Raw genomic sequence first — 26,414 nt, forward strand, 5'->3', positions numbered from 1 at the left:
GGGCCATAAAGAACTGCTTGGAGCATTATATGGAGCATCTATGGGGCCATAATGAACTGCATGGAGCATTATATGGGGCATCTTATGGGGCCATAAAGAACTGCATGGAACATTATATGGGGCATATGTCATGTTCCCAATGGCAGGGAATTAAACACATAACACGGGCAAAAACAGGACGAGCTCTAGGGTGATGGAACCTGAGCTGACCGCGATCCTGAACCTCAACACTCAACTAACAGCAGCCGGGGAACGTTCCTGGGGGGACTCTAGACGTCTCGCGCCAGCCGGAGATCTAGCTACCCCTATCAGAAGAATCACAGACCTATCTTGCCTCCAGAGAAATATTCCCACAGAAATAGCAGCCCCCCACATATAATGACGGTGAAATGAGAGGAAGGCACAAACGTAGTTATGAAAACAGATTCAGCAAAATGAGGCCCGCTTAAGCTAGATAGCAGAGGATACAAAAGGTGAACTGCGCGGTCAGCTTAAAACCCTTCAAAATACCATCCTGAAATTACTTGAACTCATGTGCCAACTCATGATACATGAGTGGTAATTTCAGCCCACTAGAGCAACCAGCAGCAGAGAATTACATATCTGCAAGCTGGACTAAAAACATGAAAGCAAACATGAAACAGGGAAATCCAGACTTAGCTTGTCTTGAAGGCCTAGGAGCAGGTAGCAAAGGTAACAGAGACACACTGATACATTGATAGCCGGCAAGGGAATGACAGGAAAGCCAGGTTAAATAGGAAACACCCAGCCTCTGATGGACAGGTGGAAACCAGAGACCGCAACCCACCAAAGTCACCCAGTACCAGCTGTAACCACCAGAGGGATCCCAAAAACAGAATCCACAACAGGCATATTTGTATATGGAGCATCTTATGGGGCCATAATGAACAGTATGGAGCATTATATGGGGCTCCTGATTCAATATGGATATTCAAAAACACTTAACCTACTGATGTCTCAATTAATTTTACTTTTATTGGTATCTATTTTTATTCTTGACATTTACCAGTAGCTGCTGCATTTTCCACCCTAGGCTTATACTCGAGTCAATAAGTTTTCCCAGTTTTTTGTTGCAAAATTAGGGGGGTTGGCTTATACTCGGGTCGGCTTATACTCGAGTATATACGGTATATAATATATATATATATATATATATATATATATATATATATATATATATATATATATATATATATATATATATATATATATATACAGCTCTGGCAAAAATTAAGAGACTGCTACATCAAAAACCCATTGAAATCCTCTGGAATGTAATCAGGAGGATGATGGACAGTCACAAGCCATCAAACAAAGAAGAACTGCTTACATTTTTGCACCAGAAGCAGTGTGAAAGACTGGTGGAAATCATGGTTATTCCACAAAATATTGATTTCTAAACTCTTCCTGAGTTAAAACATTAGTATTGTTGTTTCTAAATGATTATCAACTTGTTTTCTTTGCATTATTTGAAGTCTGAAAGCACTGTTTTTTTTAAATTTTGACCATTTTTCTTTTCAGAAAAAAGACACAAAATGTATTGCTTGAAAATTCGGAGACCTGTTGTCAGAAGTTTATAGAATAAAAGAACAATTTACATTCTACTCAAAAATATACCTATAAAGAGAAAAATCAAACAAACTGAACATTTTGCAGTGGTCTCCTAATTTTTGCCAGTATATATATAAAAAAACAAACAATATGTTTATATTGTTTTTCACACTGAGAGCATTATTTTTAGAGATAAATATATATGCCTATGTGCCTGACGAAGTTTGGTGAAATGCGCGTCTAGTGTTTGGTGGGTGTTGGTATTTAACCTTTACTTTATTTTTTGATTGTCTTTGGGAAGTACTAATATTTACCAGGCTTTGTCTCTGCGTATGTGTTCTATCAAATTATCATTAATTATGTGTAGTATACCTACTTTGTTTTACATTGTGAAAAATGACTCTTAGGGGCACATAGACATATACTGTATATTTACCTACATACAGTCATGGCCAAAAGTATTCACACCCCTGCAATTCTGTCAGATAATACTCAGTTTCTTCCTGAAAATGATTGCAAACACAAATTCTTTGGTATTATTATCTTCATTTAATTTGTCTTAAATGAAAAAACACAAAAGAGAATGAAGCAAAAAGCAAAACATTGATCATTTCACACAAAACTCCAAAAATGGGCCAGACAAAAGTATTGGCACCCTCAGCCTAATACTTGGTTGCACAACCTTTAGCCAAAATAACTGCGACCAACCGCTTCCGGTAACCATCAATGAGTTTCTTAGAATGCTCTGCTGGAATTTTAGACCATTCTTCTTTGGCAAACTGCTCCAGGTCCCTGATATTTGAAGGGTGCCTTCTCCAAACTGCCATTTTTAGATCTCTCCACAGGTGTTCTATGGGATTCAGGTCTGGACTCATTGCTGGCCACCTTAGAAGTCTCCAGTGCTTTCTCTCAAACCATTTTCTAGTGCTTTTTGAAGTGTGTTTTGGGTCATTGTCCTGCTGGAAGACCCATGACCTCTGAGGGAGATCCAGCTTTCTCACACTGGGCCCTACATTATGCTGCAAAATTTGTTGGTAGTCTTCAGACTTCATAATGCCATGTACACAGTCAAGCAGTCCAGTGCCAGAGGCAGCAAAGCAACCCCAAAACATCAGGGAACCTCCGCCATGTTTGACTGTAGGGACCGTGTTCTTTTCTTTGAATTCCTCTTTTTTTCTCCTGTAAACTCTATGTTGATGCCTTTGCCCAAAAAGCTCTACTTTTGTCTCATCTGACCAGAGAACATTCTTCCAAAACGTTTTAGGCTTTTTCAGGTAAGTTTTGGCAAACTCCAGCCTTGCTTTTTTATGTCTCGGGGTAAGAAGTGGGGTCTTCCTGGGTTTCCTACCATACAGTCCCTTTTCATTCAGACACCGACGGATAGTACGGGTTGACACTGTTGTACCCTCGGACTGCAGGGCAGCTTGAACTTGTTTGGATGTTAGTCGAGGATCTTTATCCAACATCCGCACAATCTTGCGTTGAAATCTCTTGTAAATTTTTCTTTTCCGTCCACATCTAGGGAGGTTAGCCACAGTGCCATGGGCTTTAAACTTCTTGATGACACTGCGCACGGTAGACACAGGAACATTCAGGTCTTTGGAGATGGACTTGTAGCCTTGAGATTGCTCATGCTTCCTCACAATTTGGTTTCTCAAGTCCTCAGACAGTTCTTTGGTCTTCTTTCTTTTCTCCATGCTCAATGTGGTACACACAAGGACACAGGACAGAGGTTGAGTCAACTTTAATCCATGTCAACTGGCTGCAAGTGTGATTTAGTTATTGCCAACACCTGTTAGGTGCCACAGGTAAGTTACAGGTGCTGTTAATTACACAAATTAGAGAAGCATCACATGATTTTTCGAACAGTGCCAATACTTTTGTCCACCCCCTTTTTTATGTTTGGTGTGGAATTATATCCAATTTGGCTTTAGAACAATTCTTTTTGTGTTTTTTTCATTTAAGACAAATTAAATGAAGATAATAATACCAGAGAATTTGTGTTTGCAATCATTTTCAGGAAGAAACTGAGTATTATCTGACAGAATTGCAGGGGTGTCAATACTTTTGGCCATGACTGTACATATTTTTTTACATGATGAATTATGCACCAACTCTGTCCTGTTTATACATATATAATAATTTTTTGTAGAGGTTTCCCACATCAACTCACCCATCAAATTTTAGTGTTTTTTTTCTGTATTTTTGGAATTGCTGTGCTCATTGTTCTTAACTACATATTTAATAAAACTTTGATATTGTCTTAATACTAATTTGATTATTTTGGTCCTGGCATATATTTTCTCTTTGGGTGTTCGGTTTAGAAGTTGGCAACATTATAAAAGTAAAAAATGTTGTTCCTGTCATTCCGTTTTGCATTAATTCCTAAAAAAGCATCAAAAGGGTTAACAAAATACCTAACAGTAATTTTGAATAGGTTAAGGGGTGATTATTTTGATTATTTTAAAAATGCTATCACTTGGGGGAGTGTTAATATATAGGTCCCCAAAATCACTTTAAGACTGAAAAGGTACCTAAAAAAAAAATTGTAAATTTCCTTGGAAAAAAATGAAAAATTGCTGCTAAATATTTCAGCCTTCTGAAATTCTAATAAAGAAAAAGAACATTTTACAAATGGTGCTGAGGTAAGGTTGACATAAGGTAAATGTTATTTATTAGCTAAAGTGGGGGAAATAAGTATTTGATCCCTTTCTGATTTTGTAAGTTTGCCCACTGACAAAGAAATGAACTATAATTTTAACATTGAGAGATAGAATGTAAAAAATAAAATCCAGAAAATCACATTGTAAAAATTATATAAATCTATTTGCATTTTGCAGTGAGAAATAAGTATTTGATTTAGTACTTAATACTTACGACTTAATACTTGGTGGCAAAACCCTTGTTTGCAAGCACAGCAGTCAGACCTTTTTTGTAGTTGATGAGGTTTGCTCACATGTCAGGAGGAATTTTGGTCCACTCCTCTTTGCAGATTATCTCCAAATCATTAAGAATTAGAGGCTGTTGCTTGGCAACTCGGAGCTTCGACTCCCTCCATAAGTTTTCTATGAGATTAAGGTATGGAGACTGGCTAGGCCACTCTATGACCTTAATGTGTTTCTTTTTGCTCCACTCCTTTGTTGCCTTGACTGTATGTTTTGGGTCATTGTCTTGCTTGAAGACCCAGCCACGACCCATTTTTAATGTCCTGGAGGAGTGAAGGAGGTTGTCTCTCAAGATTTTATGGTGCATGGCTCCATCCATTCTCCCATTGATGCAGTGAAGTAGTCCTTTGCCCTTAGCAGAGAAACACTCCCAAAACATAGTTTCCACCTCCATGTTTGACAGTGGGGATGGTGTTCTTTGGCTCATGGGCAGCATTTCTCTTCCTCCGAGCAAGGCAAGTTGAGTTAATGCCAAACAGCTCAATTTTTGTCTCATCTGATCACAGCACCTTCTCCCAATCACTCACAGAATCATCCAGGTGTTCATTGGCAGACTTCAGATGCACATGTGTCTTCTTGAGCAGGGGACCTTGCGGGCACTGCAGGATTTTAAACCTTTACGCGTAATGTGCTACCAATGGTTTTCTTGGTGACTGTGGTCCCAGCTACCTTGAGATCATTAACAAGTTCCAACGTGTAGTTTTCGGCTGATGTCTCACCTTCCTCATGATCAAGGATACCCCATGAGGTGGGATTTTGCATGGCACCCCAGATCGTTGTCGATTGATAGTCATTTTGTATTTCTTCCATTTTCTTACTATTGCACCAACAGTTGTCTCCTTCTCCCCCAGCATCTTACTTACTGGTTTTGTAGCCCATTCCAGCTTTATGCAGGTCTATGATCTTGTTCCTGACATCCTTATAAAGCTCTTTGGCCTTGCCCATGTTGTAGAGGTTAGAGTCTGACTGATTAATTGAGTCTGTGGACAGGAGTCTTTTATAAAGACAGCTGTCTTTAATGCAGGTAACTATTTGATTAGCAGCGTCTAACTGGTCTGTAGGAGCCAAAACTCTTAATGGTTGGTAGGGGATCAAATACTTAAATGTATATAATTTATACAATGTGATTTTCTGGATTTTATTTTTGATATCCTATCTCTCAATGTTAAAACTGATTCCAGGTGATCAGACATTGATGACCTATCTTAAGGATAGGCCATAAATGTAAAAGTAGTGGACGACTTCTTTAAAATGATTGTTTCCTTTCAGATAATGTTTGTCCCAGGCTGCAGTTTGTTAAATAATAACAAACTGCGCTGTCCTCAGGCTCCTAGGTTTTTTAACAAAATTCAGCCTGGGCCGACCATCATCTGAAAGAAAACAGCCCCTTTAAACCCATTCATTGTTCTAGAACACAAGTGTGGTATAGTTAGTGAAGGGCCTGAAAGGGAAGAGCATGATATAGGGATTCAAAGAATACGAAGAGAGAATTTCTGTGTCATGCACCGCCACACCAAACCCTGCACTGGCAAGACATACGGTATGTTATTTGAGTGTTCATTTAAAGCACTATTCCAGCGTTTTTTTTAAATTTCAGCTCTGGAGTGGTGCTGAAGATCCAAATCTGCTTCCCCTTTCTGATACCCACTTTCCAGCGTTTTTATCTGTTTTTGCCACTGCTCCAGTCTGTCCCCGCTGCCGCTCTGGTCTGTCTCCTCCGCCACTCCGGTCTGTCTTCTGCCGTTGTGACCTATCAGCTGCTCCAGTGTTTCATGGAGTGAGCCGGTGGTCACTAATCAATGTTATTCTTTGAAAGCCTCGTTCTAACCTGGTTCTGTCTCTCATAGACTTGCATTGAGAGCTTGTGAAGTAGTTTCTGGCTTCCAGCCAGTCAGAAGCTGCACTCACAAGATGGTGCCGTGGGACCAGAGCGGCGGTGAAAAATGATGAAGACGCCGGACGGTGAGTATATGACCGGGGTCAGGGAAATAACATTTGAAGCACCACTCCAGTGGTGGAAAAAACCCCACTGTAGTGATTATTTAAAATTGTATTGATGAAATGTTCTCCTCATCCAGAAGCTCTCACAGATCCAATAGTAAGACGTATCTGTATTTTACCCCTTTTATTTCATACTGTTTTGCCTGTATGTATGTCTTTTTGTTATTTCACCTTTTGCTACCTTTTTTAAACATTGCACTTCTTTTTGTATATTAAATATAAAATGAAATAAGTTGTTCCTTGCTGCTCTAAACGTAACCACACACTCGAATGAGGGCTAGTATAGCTTGGTTGCGTTACCCTGCCAAGAAGAGTACCTATCTGTTGCTCTGGAAAGCTGGGTGGTTTGTGTTAGTGTATGACCCAGGGCAGGCGTCTCGCTGGTCTATCAAAATGACAAGTGGTGGCAGCAAAAAGTATGGTGTGGCTTTGGGGGGCGCTAAGCTCATTGTCAGCCTATTGCGATAGATGAGTGGACAAGTGAGTTGGGAAGCGGAGTCCCCCTTCACAGAGGCATGCGTGTCGCGAGTGAGTGGTGTCCATGACAAATTGGTGGCGGCATTAGTGGTGTTCATGACAGTTGGGTAAAGTGATTTCAAAAGTTTTGTTATTTGTTAATGTGTCTTTTGTTTACTATGGAACAAAGATGCATAGATAGATTTAATCTTAATATGAAAGTATTCTTTGACACTCGCCTTTGCTGCATCTGCCTACTAGTCTACTATGCATTCCTGAGTCAGCTGTTGTTGTGTATTAAAGCATAGGGAACATTATACCGTTCTGCTCAGTCATGGTTATTTCTGAAGCCACAGCAAATAGTCGTAATGCATTATCAAGGAAGGATGTGAATAATGCACCCGAGAAACCTTTCTGCATAGATGTCACCTAATCACCTTGACTGGAGCAGTAAAGTGCTACGTAGGCCTTAAGTACTTTTTGTGTGGAGGGTATTATCATACTTGGTCTAAGGCCTTATTTAGTGTTTAACATATGTAAGTTCTGTTTGTGTTTTTCAAGGCTTGAACAAGTATCAATTATAGTCTATAGGGGCTGTCCGCATGGCTTTTTTTTGTGGACATGTCCGATTTTGACCCGAGTCAAGGATGGAAATCACCTTGAATAGCAATTTACATCCCTGACTTGGATCAAAATCAGACATTTTTGTAAGTCCATGAAAAACTGGGACTGCACACTAATGGCATCCTGCTTGCATCCTTGTGCTTTTTCACTGGTTGCATGCTAGATGACGCTTGAGAAGCTACATCATGTTTTTCTATGAGAGAAAAATAAATAAATTTACCAAAGTAGTGCATTCTGCGACTTTGGCCACACTGAGCGGAAAATAGGCCATGTGCACTGATACACTAACTATTATGGGTCCATATGCTCTGTGGAGCACATGGACCAATTATACGTTCCTTTGAATGAGCCCTAAGAATGTATTCAGTCAGTCAGAACAAGTTAAAGGGGTTGTCTAAAAAAAAACAGCAAACATTTTCAGATACCCTATATTGGGAGGAAATGGAGGGGTCCACCATGATTCCCATTCAGCCAAAGTGGAGATCAGATGCAAAAGCTTCAGTCACTCTGGAAGACCAAACATGAACTGGTAAAATTGATTTCAATGTGTAATACTAAACTGACCCTGTGGTGGCACCGTGTAGAAATTTGACACTGCTGGGTTACTTTATAGATTACAACTGATTGCAGCTGATTTTTTTCATGGTGTCTTTTTTACAAAATGGTATTGTTCAAAGTGATCCGACAACCAATTTAATTTGTAAACTTGGTATTAAGGCAATGTTTTTTGGGTATCGCTATAAGGTTTTGGGCATCCATTTTCCTGTGTTACTATGGCCGGTTCCACACATCCTGATTAGTGATGAGCGAGTGTACGTTCGATGACCTCCGAGTATTTGTTAGTGTTCGAAGATTTAGTTTTCATCCCAGCAGCTGAATGATTTACAGCTACTAGACAGCTTGATTACATGTGGGAATTCCCTAGCAACCAGGCAACCCCCACATGTACTCAGCCTGGTTAGTAGCTGTAAATCATTCAGCTGCCGCGATGAAAACGAAATCTCCGAACACTAACAAATACTCAGAGGTCACCCGAGCATGCTCGGGAAAACCCGAGCACCAAGTATACTCGCTCATCACTAATCCTGATATTTCCCGTACCGGAAAAAGCAGTACCGAAGATATCAGTGTCCGTGTGTGTAATACTTGTGGATGAAAAGTCAAACAGCTGCACTCTTAGTTTGTGATGCTAGTGAATAATTAATAAGTAGAATAGTGACACCATATATAACAATTTTTCACGTAGAGGGCACAGAATCAAGAAGCGTGACATTTCGACTCTTTGAAGAGTCTTTCTCAAACAACGCTAATTGTAGATTCTGTAAGGCCTGTGTAATACTTGCAGCACAAGTTTGGCAACCGTGTGCCGCATCAGTACCACACATACCGGCACCTGGGAAGCAGCAGTACAGTTAGCCCTGTTCTCCGGCGCCGGGTGCTGAAGACCGCTCGCATCATTCTCCCCAGCTCTGCCGGCGATCAACGTGAGCAGGGAAGAATGTTGAGAGTTATATTCAACTGATAACAGTGAGAGCAGGCGGTGGCTGATGGAAGTATTCATCAACCGCCGGTGCTATAAATAGATAAATAAAAATACCGGAGTGGGTTCCTGTTGTGAATTCTGCTCTTGGGCTCCCTCCGGTGGTTGTTGGTGGTAGTGCAGTTGTCTTGGGGTTGTAATCCGGGCAGGTGTTTCTGCTGATTGCAGCTCTATTAGGTATTTAGGTGTGCAGGATCCACGAGTCTGTGCCAGTTGTCCATTGTACTTGGAGGGATTTCATCTCTCTCTGGCTCCTCATGCCCTGCTGCCAATTCATCTAAGATAAGTGTCTGTTTTTTTGTCTCTGTGCACACATGCAGTGTGCTTTGCAATTCAGTGCAATTTATTGTGTTTTTGTCCAGCTTAGACTTTGTTTGGATTTTTCAGTCATGCTGGATTCTCAGGAGATGCAGATATACATTCAATGTCTTTAGTTAGATGTGGAATATTTGTATTATCTGCTGTGGATATTTTTAGGATTTTAATACTGACCGCTTAGAATTCTGTCCTATCCTTTTCTATTTAGCTAGAAGTGCCTCTTTTGCTAAATCCTGTTTTTCTGCCTGCGTGTGTCTTTCCTCTTATACTCACAGTCAATATTTGTGGTGGGCTGCCTATACTTTGGGGTTCTGCTCTGAGGCAAGATAGAATTCCAATTTCCATCTATAGGGGTATTTAGTCCTCCGGCTGTGTCGAGATGTCTAGGACGTGTTAGGTACATCCCACGGCTACTTCTAGTTGCGGTGTTAGTTTAGGGTTTGCGGTCAGTATAGGTACCACCTACTCCTGAGATAACTAGCCAGGCAAAACTGACAGCTTCGGGCTGCAACTCTCAGCTGTCAGTTTCAGCAAGGCTGGTTATCAAGAATAGAGGGGCCCCTTGCTGTTTTTTTAATTATTTAAATAAATAATTTAAAAAAAACCTGCTTGGAATCCCCTCCATTTTTAACAACCAGCCTTGCTAAAGCAGACAAATGGGGGCTGGTATTCTCAGGCTGGTAAGGGGCCGAAGATATTGACCCCTCCAGCCTAAAATACCAGCCCGCAGCCGCCCAGAAGAGGCACATATATTTGATGCGCTAATTCTTTTGCTTTGTCCGGCTCTTCCCACTTGCCCTGTAGCGGTGGCAAGTGGGGTAATATTTGTGGGTTGATGTAACCTTTGTATTGTTTGGTGACATCAAGCCCAAGGTTTAATAATGGAGAGGCGTCTATAAGACACCTATCCATTACTAATCCTATAGTTATATGGTAAAGAAACACACACCCAGAATAAAGTATTTTATTTGAAATCAAAACAAAACACACTTTTCCATTTCTATTTAGAAATAGCTCACGTAATGTCCATTCCATTGAAGCCGATGTCTCCTGTAATAAAAAGAAAAATAAAAAAATAACAATATCCCTCACCTGTGAGTTCACCGCAGATCTTTGATCCTTGCTATGCGGTGACCTCACTGAGCTGAATTGCGGTGAACTCAGTGACTATTTCTCAAGGTGCTGAGGTCACCACAATTCAGCCTGACTGGGAAAGCAGCCTCAGTGACAGGCGGAAACCTTGATGATGTCACCGCTAGTTACTGATGCTGCACTCGCAGCAGCTCATTCATCAGTGGTTCTCAGCCTGGAAGGTCGCATCTTGGTACCGTCCAAGTTGAAAACTATTTATCCCCAGCAGAGGTGTAGCTAGGGTTTTGATCCGGGGGGGGGGCGAAACTTCTCAGTGGGCCCCTAACCAGGTAACCTTGATTACAACTCGGTGACGCACCCTAATAGTGGGGGAGGACCTCAGCAGATGATATCAATGTTGCTGAAAATAATCTCTATACAAAGACCAACATGGATATTATCATCATATGGTCAGTGGTAGATACCAGTCCTACAGAACATATAAGTGATCAAAGCACATTTACAGATAGTGACTTACTGCTGACATCCTTTCTGATGGAATCATTAATTTTTCCCGTCTTTTCCATCTGGCCCAGACCGACATGCCAACATTTTCTAGCCAGGACTCGGCTGCAGAGAATACAACAAAGACATATTTCACTTCTCATATTCCAGCCCCATCACCATCTATTCCCAGCCTGCACAAACTCCTCATCCTGCTGATATCCCAATACTGCGCCACTGCTGCCGTATGTGTTTCTATTACTGCACCTGCTGTGTGGTTCTTTGTGCCTTCTAAATTCTAAAGCAACCCTCTATAATATAGTAATGCTGGGTGCAAGTGCCCTAGAAAACAGTGCCCATATTTTGCCCCCTAGAAAGTAATAATGCCCTCTGTGTGCCTTTGATAGTCACAGTGACCTGAGTTCCCCTATAGCAATAAGTGCCCACTTTACATTTAATAATGTCCTGAGTATCCCCCCTGTACAGCTCCCCTATACACAGCATGATGCTCTCTTATACACAGTATAATGCCCCCTCACTGTACAGTACCAACCCCACAATATACTGACCCCTTAGTAGCCCCCAAACTGTTTGATGGATCCAACACTGTATGATGGCCCCCTCGCTGTAATCTCCATACTGTATGATGCCCCCTAGATAGCCTCCTTATAGTATAATGCACCAAACAGTCCTCAATATAGTATAATGCACTCCCCATAGGCCTCCACATAGTATGATGCTCCAGATAGTCCTCAATATAGTATAATGCACTCCCCATAGGCCTTTAAATAGTATAATTCACTCCTCATAGGCCTACTCTGTATTGTATAATGCACTCCCATAGGCAGACTCTATAGCATAAGGCAGCCCCCATAGGCAGACTCTATAGCACAAGGCAGCACCCATAGGCAGACTCTGTAGTATAAGGCAGGCCCCATAGGCAGACTCTGTAGTATAAGGCACCCCCCCATAGGCAGACCCTGTAGTATAAGGCAGCACCCCAAAAGCAGACTCTGTATTATAAGGAAAGCCCCCTTAGCCAGACCCTCTAGTATAAGGCAGCACTCCATAGGCAGACCTGTAGTATAAGGCAGCCCCTCATAGGCAGACTCTGTAGTATAAGGCAGCACCCCATAGGCAGACTCTAGTATAAGGAAGCCTTCCATAGGCAGACCCTCTGGAATAAGGCAGCACCCCATAGGCAGACTCTGTAGTATAAGGTAGCACCCCATAGGCAGACCCTGTAGTATACTACAGCACCACATAGGCAGACTCTGTAGTATAAGGAAGCCCACCATAGGCAGACCCTCTGGTATAAGGCAGCACCCCATAGGCAGACCCTGTAGTATAAGGCAGCCCCCCCTTGGCAGACTCTAATATAAGGCAGTCCCCATAGGCAGACTCTGTAGTATAAGGAAGCCCTCCATAGGCAGACTCTGTAGTATAAAGAAGCCCCCATAGGCGGACTCTGTAGTATAAGGAAGCCCCCCCATAGGCAGACTCTGCAGTATAAAGCAGCCCCCATAAAATAAATATTCACCTCTCTTCTTCCTCTACTGCTCTGAGCGCCCGCACATCTCCAGACTGCGGGCGCTGGGTAGTGACGTTATCGCACCCGCTGTCAGTGTCGGCGTCTGATGCTGACAAGAGGATGATGGGAGAAGGAGTGTAGCATGTTGCCAATACAGCTGAACCTGCAATGACAGGCGGGGTGCCCACTGCTGTCACCGGGCCCCCTCTCGCCTGCTCAGAGGCCCCATAGCAGCTCTGCTACAGAATGTAACTGTATTGGCGCCCTGTGCACACGCCGATGCAGTAACAGTAGCGTAGCTCCGTGTGGGCCCCCTCAGAGCATGGGGCCCAGGGTGATGACCTGCTACCCCCCCGGTAGCTATGCTACTGATCCCCAGACATGGATTACGGCATGGGACAGAATGTCAGACAGGTGAGGGATATTGTTTTTGTTTTATTACAGAAAACGTTGTTTTCTATGGAATCGGCAAGTATAACGCTGACAGTTGATGGTTGCAGCCCGCTGCTGTCAGTTTTACCTGGCTGGTTATGAAAAATACAGGGGAACCCATGCTGGTTTTTTTATTTTATTTATAGCGCAGGCAGCGGTATATGAATACTCCCATCAGCCTCCACCTGCTCTCGCTGTTATCAGTTGAATATACCACTCAACATTCTCCCCTGCTCACGCTGATCGCCAGCAGAGCAGGGGAGAATGATGAGAGCCATCTTCAGCACCCTGCATCGGGGAACAGCGCTAACTGTACGCTGCTTCCCTGGCGCCAGTACGTGTTGTACTGATGACAGACTGATATCATCCGTGTGTTATCCATGTGCTGGATGTTTTGCTGCCCATGCTGCTGTTAAAAAATGTACATGTTCACGTATTTTACCCTCGGACACATGGTCAGTGGTAACACACTGGCATGTACATAGACCCATTCACTTGAATGGGTCTCTGGTAAGCGTGAAAACTGTCACCACACATACAGGACACACTGACATATGAAAGAGGCCTAACAGAAGGAAAGATCACAGCCTGGAATAGAGGTTAAAGTGACGTTTGGTACTAAATGAACCTCATCCACATTGCATCATTTAATCACTATCATAATGGAAATGTTGTCTGTCTATAAAATTAGAAGAAAAAATACTTGTTCCAGCTCCATATTCGTAAAATTCAGGCTCAATACTTTATTATGCCGATTTAAAAGCAGTGGAAATAAACTCTCCAAGAGCACAACGGGAAAGGAGCGACGCTTTTCGATCACTAAAGATCTTTGTAAAAGCTATATACAGAAAATCCAATACACAATAAATGGACACCTTCAACCAATGAAGAACAGAAAACAGATCATGTGATAAGTCAAAGGTCCTTCATAAACAAAAAACTATAATAATTAACAGATTAACCAAAACAAATATACAAACATGATTCCAATTGAAAGAGTAAAAAACATGCTAGAATTTAAAAACATGATATGCAAAAATATTTGACACTAATGGTGATACATCAATTCATTACGTTTGTTAAGACCAGTTGGAAATCGGGTGTTGAGATAATAAATCCAAAATTCCTCACGTGTGAGAAGACGCCGTCTGGCTTCACCCCCACGTAAAGGTCTATTCACATGCTCTATGCCATGTATGCGGAAATACTTTGTGCTACGGGCATGCTGTGTAATAAAATGTTTGGAAGCTGCAGAGACAGTGCGACTTGATTCCCCAGTGTTACTTATATCATAAAGGTGTTCAGTAATGTGTACCTTGAGTTTACGCCATGTGCATCCAACATAAGATAAATGACATGCAGTACAATCAATTTTATAAACTACAAAAGTGGTATTACAATTAATATATTTTTAATATTAAAACTCGCTGAATTATCAGAATTTTATAAATTTTAGTAATAAATGCATATGTGCAAGTTTTGCAATTATTTGAACCACATTTGTAGAAACCACTGCAATCTAACCACGTCTTATTTTTATTTTTGTCTGCACAAAACATACTGGGCGAAATTTTATAACCTATAGTTGGAGCTCTCCTAGCCACTACATTAATTCCAGCTTTCAAAATATTAGCCAAATTTTCATCCTCGTATAGAACTGGGAGAAATTTGTTGACAATTCCCTTAATTTCTGTTGTGAATTTGCTTTTTGCTCCCTCTAGTGGTTACTAGTTTTTTGACTCTGGTTTTTCTGTCATTCCTTTTATCCGCACCTGGGTCGTTAGTTAGGGGTGTTGCTATATAAGCTCCCTGGACCTTCAGTTCAATGCCTGGCAACGTAGTTATCAGAGCTAGTCTGCTGTGCTCTTGTCTACTGATCCTGGTTCCAGTTATATCAGCTAAGTCTGCCTTTTGCTTTTTGATATTTGTTTTGGTTTTGTATTTTTGTCCAGCTTGTTCCAAATCTATATCCTGACCTTTGCTGGAAGCTCTAGGGGGGCTGGTGTTCTCCCCCCGGACCGTTAGACGGTTCGGGGGTTCTTGAATTTCCAGTGTGGATTTTGATAGGGTTTTTGTTGACCATATAAGTTACCTTTCTTTATTCTGCTATCAGTAAGCGGGCCTCTCTGTGCTAAACCTGGTTCATTTCTGTGTTTGTCATTTCCTCTTACCTAACCGTCATTATTTGTGGGGGGCTTCTATCCAGCTTTGGGGTCCCCTTCTCTGGAGGCAAGAAAGGTCTTTGTTTTCCTCTACTAGGGGTAGCTAGATTCTCCGGCTGGCGCGTGTCATCTAGAATCAACGTAGGAATGATCCCCGGCTACTTCTAGTGTTGGCGTTAGGAGTAGATATATGGTCAACCCAGTTACCACTGCCCTATGAGCTGGATTTTTGTATTCTGCAGACTTCCACGTTCCTCTGAGACCCTCGCCATTGGGGTCATAACAGTTTGCCAGGCCAATATTAAATGTTTAATGCATTGCAGAAGAGGGATTATAAGAAAGAAGATTCTGAGTTTTTTTTTTTCTTCTTCCCCTTTACCTCAGAGTGGCTATGCTTGCTGCAGACATGAATGTCCAGACCTTGATTACAAGTGTGGACCAGCTGGCTACTCGTGTGCAGGGCATACAAGACTATGTTATCAGAAATCCTAGGTCAGAACCTAAAATACCGATTCCTGAACTGTTTTCCGGAGACAGGTTTAAGTTTAGGAATTTCGTGAATAATTGTAAATTGTTTTTGTCCCTGAGACCCTGTTCATCTGGAGATTCTGCTCAGCAAGTAAAAATTGTTATTTCGTTCTTACGGGGCGACCCTCAGGATTGGGCTTTTTCGCTGGCGCCAGGAGATCCGGCATTGGCTGATCTTGATGCGTTTTTTCTGGCGCTCGGTTTACTTTATGAGGAACCCAATCTTGAGATTCAGGCAGAAAAGGCCTTGCTGGCTATGTCTCAGGGGCAGGACGAGGCTGAAGTGTATTGCCAAAAATTTCGGAAATGGTCCGTGCTGACACATTGGAACGAGTGTGCACTGGCCGCTAATTTTAGAAATGGCCTTTCTGAAGCCATTAAGAATGTTATGGTGGGTTTTCCCATTCCCACAGGTCTGAATGATACCATGTCCCTGGCTATTCAAATTGACCGGCGGTTGCGGGAGCGCAAAACCGCAAATTCCCTCATGGTGTTGTCTGAACAGACACCTAATTCGGTGCAATGTGATAGAAAAACCGCAAATTCCCTCATGGTGTTGTCTGAACAGACACCTGATTTAATGCAATGTGATAGAATCCTGACTAGAAATGAGCGGAAAATTCATAGACGCCGGAATGGCTTGTGCTACTACTGTGGTGATTCTACACATGTTATCTCAGCATGCTCTAAACGTATAGCTAAGGTTGTTAGTCCTGTCACCGTTGGTAATTTGCAACCTAAATTTATTCTGTCTGTAACTTTGATTTGCTCACTGTCATCTTATCCTGTCATGGCGTTTGTAGATTCAGGTGCTGCCCTGAGTCTCATGGATCTCTCATTTGCTAAGCGCTGTGGTTTTACTCTTGAACCATTAGAAAATCCTATTCCTCTTAGGGGTATTGATGCTACACCATTGGCAGCAAATAAACCGCAGTATTGGACACAGGTTACCATGTGCATGACTCCTGAACACCGCGAGGTGATACGTTTCCTGGTTTTACATAAAATGCATGATTTGGTTGTTTTAGGGCTGCCATGGTTACAGTCCCATAATCCAGTCCTGGACTGGAAGGCTATGTCAGTCTCTAGTTGGGGCTGTCGTGGTATTCATGGGGATTCCCTGCCTGTGTCTATTGCTTCTTCTACGCCTTCGGAAGTTCCGGAGTATTTGTCTGATTATCAGGATGTCTTCAGTGAGTCTGAGTCCAGTGCACTGCCTCCTCATAGGGACTGTGACTGTGCTATAGATTTGATCCCAGGCAGTAAATTTCCTAAGGGAAGACTGTTTAATCTGTCGGTACCTGAACATACCGCTATGCGTTCATATATCAAGGAGTCTCTGGAGAAAGGACATATTCGTCCGTCTTCTTCCCCTCTTGGTGCGGGATTCTTTTTTGTGGCAAAAAAGGACGGATCTTTGAGACCTTGTATTGATTATCGGCTTTTAAATAAGATCACTGTCAAATTTCAGTATCCTTTACCGCTGTTGTCTGACTTGTTTGCCCGGATTAAGGGTGCCAAGTGGTTCACCAAGATAGACCTTCGTGGTGCGTACAACCTTGTGCGCATTAAGCAAGGTGATGAATGGAAAACCGCATTCAATACGCCCGAAGGTCATTTTGAGTACTTGGTGATGCCTTTTGGGCTCTCCAATGCGCCTTCAGTTTTTCAGTCCTTTATGCATGACATTTTCCGGAAGTATCTGGATAAATTTTTGATTGTTTATCTGGATGATATTTTGGTTTTTTCTGATAATTGGGATTCGCATGTGGAGCAGGTCAGGTTGGTCTTTAAAATTTTGCGTGAAAATTCTTTGTTTGTCAAGGGCTCAAAGTGTCTCTTTGGTGTACAGAAGGTTCCCTTTTTGGGGTTCATTTTTTCCCCTTCTGCTGTGGAGATGGACCCAGTCAAGGTCCGAGCTATTCTTGATTGGACTCAGCCCTCGTCAGTTAAGTCTTCAGAAGTTCTTGGGCTTCGCTAACTTCTACCGTCGTTTTATCGCTAATTTTTCTAGCATTGTGAAACCTTTGACGGATATGACCAAGAAGGGCTCCGATGTAGCTAACTGGGCTCCTGCTGCCGTGGAGGCTTTCCAGGAGTTGAAACGCCGGTTTACTTCGGCGCCTGTTTTGTGCCAGCCTGACGTCTCACTTCCCTTTCAGGTTGAGGTGGATGCTTCGGAGATTGGGGCAGGGGCCGTTTTGTCGCAGAGAGGCCCTGGTTGCTCTGTTATGAAACCTTGTGCCTTTTTCTCTAGGAAGTTTTCGCCTGCCGAGCGAAATTATGATGTGGGCAATCGGGAGTTGTTGGCCATGAAATGGGCATTTGAGGAGTGGCGTCATTGGCTCGAGGGTGCTAAGCATCGTGTGGTGGTCTTGACTGATCACAAAAATCTGATGTATCTCAAGTCTGCTAAACGCCTTAATCCGAGACAGGCCCGCTGGTCATTGTTTTTCTCCCGCTTTGATTTTGTTGTCTCGTATTTACCAGGTTCAAAGAATGTGAAGGCCGATGCTCTTTCTAGGAGCTTTGTGCCTGATGCTCCTGGAGTCGCTGATCCTGTTGGTATTCTTAAAGATGGAGTTATCTTGTCAGCTATTTCTCCGGATCTGCGACGTGTGTTGCAGAGATTTCAGGCTGATAGGCCTGAGTCTTGTCCACCTGACAGACTGTTTGTCCCGGATAAGTGGACCAGCAGAGTCATTTCCGAGGTTCATTCCTCGGTGTTGGCAGGTCACCCGGGAATTTTTGGCACCAGAGATCTGGTGGCCAGGTCCTTTTGGTGGCCTTCCTTGTCAAGGGATGTGCGGTCATTTGTGCAGTCCTGTGGGACTTGTGCTCGAGCTAAGCCTTGCTGTTCTCGTGCCAGCGGTTTGCTCTTGCCCTTGCCTGTCCCGAAGAGACCTTGGACACATATCTCCATGGATTTCATTTCTGATCTTCCGCTATCTCAGGGCATGTCCGTTATCTGGGTGATATGTGATCGCTTCTCCAAGATGGTCCATTTGGTTCCTTTGCCTAAGCTGCCTTCCTCTTCCGATCTGGTTCCTGTGTTTTTCCAGAACGTGGTTCGTTTGCACGGCATCCCTGAGAATATTGTGTCAGACAGAGGATCCCAGTTCGTTTCCAGGTTCTGGCGATCCTTTTGTAGTAGGATGGGCATTGATTTGTCGTTTTCGTCTGCTTTCCATCCTCAGACTAATGGACAGACGGAGCGAACCAATCAGACTTTGGAGGCTTATTTGAGGTGTTTTGTCTCTGCTGATCAGGACGATTGGGTGACATTCTTGCCGTTGGCTGAGTTTGCCCTTAATAATCGGGCTAGTTCCGCCACCTTGGTTTCGCCTTTTTTCTGCAACTCTGGTTTCCATCCTCGCTTTTCTTCGGGTCATGTGGAGCCTTCTGACTGTCCTGGGGTGGATTCTGTGGTGGATAGGTTGCAGCAGATCTGGAATCATGTGGTGGACAACTTGAAGTTGTCACAGGAGAAGGCTCAGCGCTTTGCCAACCGCCGCCGCGGTGTGGGTCCCCGACTACGCGTTGGGGATTTGGTATGGCTTTCTTCCCGCTTTGTTCCTATGAAGGTCTCCTCTCCCAAATTTAAACCTCGTTTTATTGGGCCTTACAAGATATTGGAAATCCTTAATCCTGTATCTTTTCGTCTGGATCTTCCTGTGTCGTTTGCTATTCACAATGTATTTCATAGGTCCTTGTTGCGGCGGTACATTGTGCCTGTAGTTCCTTCTGTTGAGCCTCCTGCTCCGGTGTTGGTTGAGGGCGAGTTGGAGTACGTGGTGGAGAAGATCTTGGATTCTCGCCTCTCCAGGCGGAGGCTTCAGTACCTGGTCAAGTGGAAGGGCTATGGTCAGGAGGATAATTCCTGGGTGGTCGCCTCTGATGTTCATGCGGCCAATTTAGTTCGTGCCTTTCATGCCGCTCATCCTGATCGCCCTGGTGGTCGTGGTGAGGGTTCGGTGACCCCTCACTAAGGGGGGGGTACTGTTGTGAATTTGCTTTTTGCTCCCTCTAGTGGTTACTAGTTTTTTGACTCTGGTTTTTCTGTCATTCCTTTTATCCGCACCTGGGTCGTTAGTTAGGGGTGTTGCTATATAAGCTCCCTGGACCTTCAGTTCAATGCCTGGCAACGTAGTTATCAGAGCTAGTCTGCTGTGCTCTTGTCTACTGATCCTGGTTCCAGTTATATCAGCTAAGTCTGCCTTTTGCTTTTTGATATTTGTTTTGGTTTTGTATTTTTGTCCAGCTTGTTCCAAATCTATATCCTGACCTTTGCTGGAAGCTCTAGGGGGGCTGGTGTTCTCCCCCCGGACCGTTAGACGGTTCGGGGGTTCTTGAATTTCCAGTGTGGATTTTGATAGGGTTTTTGTTGACCATATAAGTTACCTTTCTTTATTCTGCTATCAGTAAGCGGGCCTCTCTGTGCTAAACCTGGTTCATTTCTGTGTTTGTCATTTCCTCTTACCTAACCGTCATTATTTGTGGGGGGCTTCTATCCAGCTTTGGGGTCCCCTTCTCTGGAGGCAAGAAAGGTCTTTGTTTTCCTCTACTAGGGGTAGCTAGATTCTCCGGCTGGCGCGTGTCATCTAGAATCAACGTAGGAATGATCCCCGGCTACTTCTAGTGTTGGCGTTAGGAGTAGATATATGGTCAACCCAGTTACCACTGCCCTATGAGCTGGATTTTTGTATTCTGCAGACTTCCACGTTCCTCTGAGACCCTCGCCATTGGGGTCATAACAATTTCATAAAACTGGGGACTGAATTGAAAACACACATAAGGTTTATTACCAACATCAGATCTAAAATCAGAAGATACTATTTCTAAGATCCTCACGTTTTTTATGGGTCAAAATTTTACGTGCTCTATTGAGGGTCCAATGTGGATAATTACGGAGTTTTAACTTGCCGGATACCATGTCAATTTCCCTATTCAAATCCAAGTCGTTGCTACAATTACGTTTCACTCTGGTAAATTCACCTACAGGGACTGACCGAATTGTGTGTCTCGGGTGGCCACTGTTAGCATGTAGAATGGTGTTACCACTTAATGACTTATGATGTGTACTAGTTGAAATTAACCGATTAATTAATTTGACTGTAATCATGTCTATGAGTGAAACGAATGTTATACCCATTAGAATTAAGATAGTTCATGAATTCTGGCATGACAGATACATCAGTACCCCAAATTATGAGCAAATCATCGATGTATCTTCCATACCACACCAAGCAGGAGAGAAAAGGATTAGACACAGAAAATATAAATTCATATTCCCAAAATGCCATTACCAGGTTAGCCAAGGAAGGTGAAAATTTGGCACCCATGGCCACACCGGATTTCTGCAAAAAAAAATTACCATCAAAGGAAAATAAATTATGCGTCATCAAAAAAATTGTAGCCTCTAAAATAAAATTACTCAAATCCACTGAATAATTACTGAATTTGTCAAGATGAAACTGAAGAGCTTGCATGGCCAAATTATGCGGGATACACGTGTACAATGAAATAACATCACAACAAAGCCACAAATAATCGGACAGCCATAACTTATCCAAAAAAACTTTTAACACCTCTTTGGAATCTCTGATATATCCCGGAATTCTACATACAAGGGGCTGCAACAATGAATCTACCCATTCACACAAGTGTTCATTGGCCGAGCCAATACCAGACACTGTTGGCCTCACGGGATGAATAGCTTCATTTTTGTGAACTTTTGGAAGCCTGTGTAAAATCGGGCACACTGGGTTTTTTACAACCAAATAATCAGCTTGTTTTTTTGTAAGAACACCAAGGCTATAACCCTCTTCAATGATTTTATCCACTTGATCCTTAAATTTAATTGAGGGATTTGTTTTCAGCTTTTCATAAGTGGATGGGTCAGATAGCAGTTCCATAATTTTAAAATGGTAGTCTGTAGAATTCTAGACCACCACTATTCCTCCTTTATCAGACATTTTTATTACTATGTCTTTCATGTTCTTTAGTTCCTGTAATAACTTCCATTGTTTGTGAGAGAAATTGTTAGCAGACTTCTTATCATTAGATGCTATTAGTAAAATAAGTTTCTTCTTGTCATGTTGCAGATACGTTTGGTGATTTCAGAGAAAGGTTTGCCATGTGACGAGCGAGACGTCAGCCTTCCCCTAGCAGAACAGAAAGAGCCATGGTTCATGAGACTCAATCTTGGGGAGGAAGTTCCAGTAGTAATCCATGGTGATAACATCATCAGCGACTATAACCAGATCATAGACTACATTGAGAACAATTTCGTGGGTGGTAAAGTATTGTCTTTTTTTAATCAAAATTATGAAATAATTATTTAATGGAATTGAACTAACCATGCCCACAGCATGAATTATATTACCATGCCCACAGCATAAATGATATTACCATGCCCACAGCATAAATGATATTACCATGCCCAATAGGTAATATTAGGTGATGGAGTAGCCAAGAGTCAACAGCTGACAAAGACATGTGTACAGTGGCTTGTATGGGGCCTGGGGTACAGTGATAATTGTCCATGTTGGCTATATTTCTTTTTCTTATGAGGGCTGACAATTTACTCAGGGTTTTTTTCTCCATGATCAAGGTAATCAGCAAAATCTACTGTTCCAAATGGGGAGCAATATGGTGGAATGAACTGGTTAAAGTAAAGAGTCCTCCAGCCATATTTCAGATACAAATTGCAAGTTGTATTCCAATAAAGTTAAAACATTGACATCCCCAAGTGCATTCAAAATATTGATTGACCTTTTTCCTGCATTTTAACTCAGTTCTTATTCATAGATAAATGAACTGGTATCAGAACAGGGAATCTAAAAGATTTAATTGGGCCCCTCGTTCTGGTACCAATACTTCTCTCCCCATCTGGAACAGTAGGTATTGATGTTTGCCTCAAACTAGGCAGAAGTAGGACAAGGTCTATTAGTGCAGTGGTTGCACAACCATTGTTAGTCACTGAAGTTCAGCATGATAGCTGTCAAATGGACAATTCCCTTCTATCCCTTAATGGTGCTCTGGTGGCCTCCTGCCTTTGTCTTGGCCCTGGCTATAGGACCTCTAAATACTACTATGGTAAATTAAGCAAAAAGTAATAAACTTCACTAAAAGCTTCACCACCAATGTGTCTAAATAGAAGAAGGTCCTATGGAAATCTGTCCGGTATAATGCCTTCAGCCTACAAGTACCTGTTATGTAGCCACCTTCTAGGTGCTATAGGCTTCAGTGATGCAAAGTTCACCAAATGAAATCCTTAGATTTGGCAACTAATTGACCCTCTTTCTTTCTACCGGTTGTGTATTTTGTCTGTAATTTTCTACGGAATCTGTCCGAGAAAGCAGCAAGATGGCCTATCCATTTGGGATTGTAAGCAAATAAATAAATTAACTTTCTTTCTGGAGATAAATATGATTTGGCTAATATCTTAAAGGGGTTGTCCACTACTAGGTGGCACAGTGGTTGCACTGCAGCCTTGCAGCGCTGGAGTCCAGGGTTCAAACCAAACCAAGGTCTGCAAAGAGTTTGTATGTTCTCTTCGTGTTTGTGTGGGTTTCCTCCGGGCACTACAGTTTCCTCCCACATTCCAAAGACATACTGATAGGGAATTTAGATTGTGAACCCCACTGGGGACAGCGATGATAATGTGTGCAAACTGTAAAGTGCTGCGGAATATGTTTGCGCTATATAAAAATAAAGATTATTATTATTATTATCTATCTGATTGTTTGTCCTTGTGAAAATAAAAACACTTATGCTCTCTCTTGCTGGTGCCGTTCCAGCAGTGTCGGTGGTTCTTATGACACATAAGCCCTGCTCCCAATCTGCGCTTGGGTCACTGTCCCCATCTTTGGATGCATAAGTACTCAAGAGGTAGTGAGTGGCCAGCCGCAGCACTAACTTCATCTTGATTACTTAAACTGTATGTCCAAAGGTGGGGACAGTGACCCAAGCGCAGATTGGGTGCAGGGATCACGTGTCCTAACAACCAAAGTGAGCCCTGGGAACTCGAGTGCTGACACCGCTGGAATGGTGAGTATAAGTGCTTTTATTTTCACAGGGACAAACATGAGGAATAAGAAGGGGTTAGCCTAGTAGTGGACAACCCCTTTAAATAGTGTGGCACGGCTCTCTAAAGAGTCAGACACTGACAGCTGGTGGTCTACACAATGAGAAACGGTAACTCCTCTTAAACCCTGATAACTTAAGGAATGCAAACTTATCGCAGCCTGCCAAATATGTTTGACATGGTACAGGCAAAACAGACAGCATATGTTATCCAGACTATAGTTAATCTATTGGTGGTAAGTAACTTATTGTTAACCTGGGGTCCGATCATTCAGATGTTCAGATGTGCATAAAACAAATTTTTATTCCCAAAAGAGGTACTTTAATCCCAGTTAGAATCTAGCAACAGGTCGGATACTTGACCATCAGTCCATTCATTCTCTATGGGGCTGCTGGGATGACCCACGTGCAGCGCTTGGCAGCCCCATAGGGAATGAATGTAGCAGCGGTCGAGTAGGAGCTATGCTACTCCATTTTGATGTTCTGTGCAGGCCCAAGTGTTGGGCTCTCATCGACTGATAATTTATCACCTCTCCGTAGATGGGTGATAATATTGTTTTCATAGGACATACCCTTTCATGCATTACTTGTTCTTATGCTAAGCTCCTATAATATAAGAATACACAAATCAAACAAACTGTCCACTGTATAAAGTCTTTAGCTAGCACCAAAAAAACAACAAAATACAGGAGTGCAGTAACAAAATCATGATTTTATTGGTGAATTGAAAAAAAATTATGTATCAAAATGCTAAGATATACAGTATATTGGATGAATATCATTATATTAAGGGAAGTGTCTTGATCTTGGCAAAATATGATAGTAATAGACCTCTAAAGAGTATCCCCAGTACAATATATAATGCAAATGCAACAGACATCAAGAGAGACAAAATGCTAATATTACCAAGAAGATTCCTATTATACAGGCAGCCACCCTCGCCTGATGTGCGTTTCGCATTTACTGCTTCATCTGGGGGTGTGAAGTGATGAATGCGAAATGCATGGATGTCTGTATAATAGGAATCTTCATGGTAATATTTTTATTTTGTCTCTCTTGATGTTTGTTACATCTGAATTATATATTGTACTGGAGATACTCGTTAGAGGTCCATTACTATTGTGTGATGTGTTTTATTGACACCAAGACATAAGTTTAGCATGGTTTGTCCGTACTATCCCATCCCTATTACGCTCTTTGTAGATAGCTAAAATTTTCTCTTTTATATATATATATATTTTTTTTTAACTGTATGTACCAGATGCATACATAATGTTTTTTTCTTATCACCATAATATGTGCTTTATTTTTGTTTGTTTTTTAATTGACCAATAAAATTGCGACCTTGTCTTTACAGGTCTTGAATTCATCCTGTTTTTGGGGTATTTTTACAATATAATACCCATATACTACTACAAGTAGCTAGAAGAGTCAAAAAACAATGAATTTAGAAAAGCGAATAACCCTTAGTAGTAATTGATATTTTAGATAAAAACCACAAGTTTATTAAATTCAAATAAAAACCATGAGACAGCTACACACAGATATACACAAAACCACATAACCGTGCACTCTACATACTGTATACCCTATTGATACAGCCTCTAATAAACTCCTACCTATCAGCGGAGGTTGGCACCCTAAACAAACATGCGAGATTGGCGCCCCCGCTCACCGACGGCTGACCCTGTGACTCCTGATATGTATACCCTCTTATAAGTGTCACAGATGCCTCGTCATATATACCAGACCAGAAAAGGAGATAGGCAGGAGAAACCAGACCAATGTATTATATGTCTATATCTTGGTCTTGATGTGTTAGAGTGAGATACATGGACTCAAACAATAGTGCAAAAACAAAAACGTGCTCGTGCTTAAAAAACATATAAATCTCACTACCTCTGACCCCTGCTGATATAAACCTGCGTATTTTTACAATGTAGTGGTGTGAATAGTGGTTCTCTGAAAGAAGAAAAAAATCTAATGGCTCTGCTATAGTAACAAAGGCGAGAATCACTGATCTATGATAGTTATGCTTCTATTACCTGCTTTAGGCTGGGCGGATGATTGATGACTGTATGTCATAACCGTCCTTCTATCAGGAGATATATATATATATATATATATATATATATATATATATATATATATATATATAAATATATGTAGCATCTAATATTTGTATCTGCAAAGTGAGACTTATGCATCTACAAATTCTCCGCACCTTTCCTATTCCTCTGGCACTGGCTGTAATTTACGGTAAACCCCTTCACTTAGTGCATTGAGCAGGGGAAAGTAGACGCAGCCATTATTTGTGTGCATTTTCTGTGTTGCCCAACTCTCTGATCACACTTTAATTTCCTTCTTAAAATGCCATCTGGGAGCAGCCAGCTGTTAGCACTGGTAAAGGCCTAAATTATGGCTGCTTGTCAGTTTAACTGAGCCTTGTGACTTGTAAATGAACATGCTGGGTGCGAGCTGAAGGTTAGAAGATATTGTAAAAGATTATATATGACACCTGATGGAATATGGCTGTATATGTTAACGTGTTGCTTGGTGTAGTGACCCCTCTCATTATGTCGATGATGTATTTCCTTAAAGGGGTTAAAAGGGATAACTGTTTCCAAAACCTTCACAAACAG

General features: G+C 42.0%; 1 protein-coding gene across 1 annotated transcript in view; it reads left to right on the forward strand.

Annotated features, from left to right (window-relative positions):
* The window catches only part of GDAP1L1 (ganglioside induced differentiation associated protein 1 like 1), a 94,540-nt gene that overhangs the window by 45,735 nt on the left and 22,391 nt on the right, over positions 1-26,414 (forward strand). The window contains exon 2 of the mRNA XM_077252781.1: positions 21,789-21,981. Within this exon, the coding sequence (XP_077108896.1) occupies positions 21,789-21,981 (193 nt within the window). The remainder of the gene's footprint in view (positions 1-21,788; positions 21,982-26,414) is intronic.

Source organism: Ranitomeya variabilis, chromosome 4, assembly GCF_051348905.1.
Source record: "Ranitomeya variabilis isolate aRanVar5 chromosome 4, aRanVar5.hap1, whole genome shotgun sequence".
Classification (NCBI taxonomy): Eukaryota; Metazoa; Chordata; class Amphibia; order Anura; family Dendrobatidae; genus Ranitomeya; species Ranitomeya variabilis.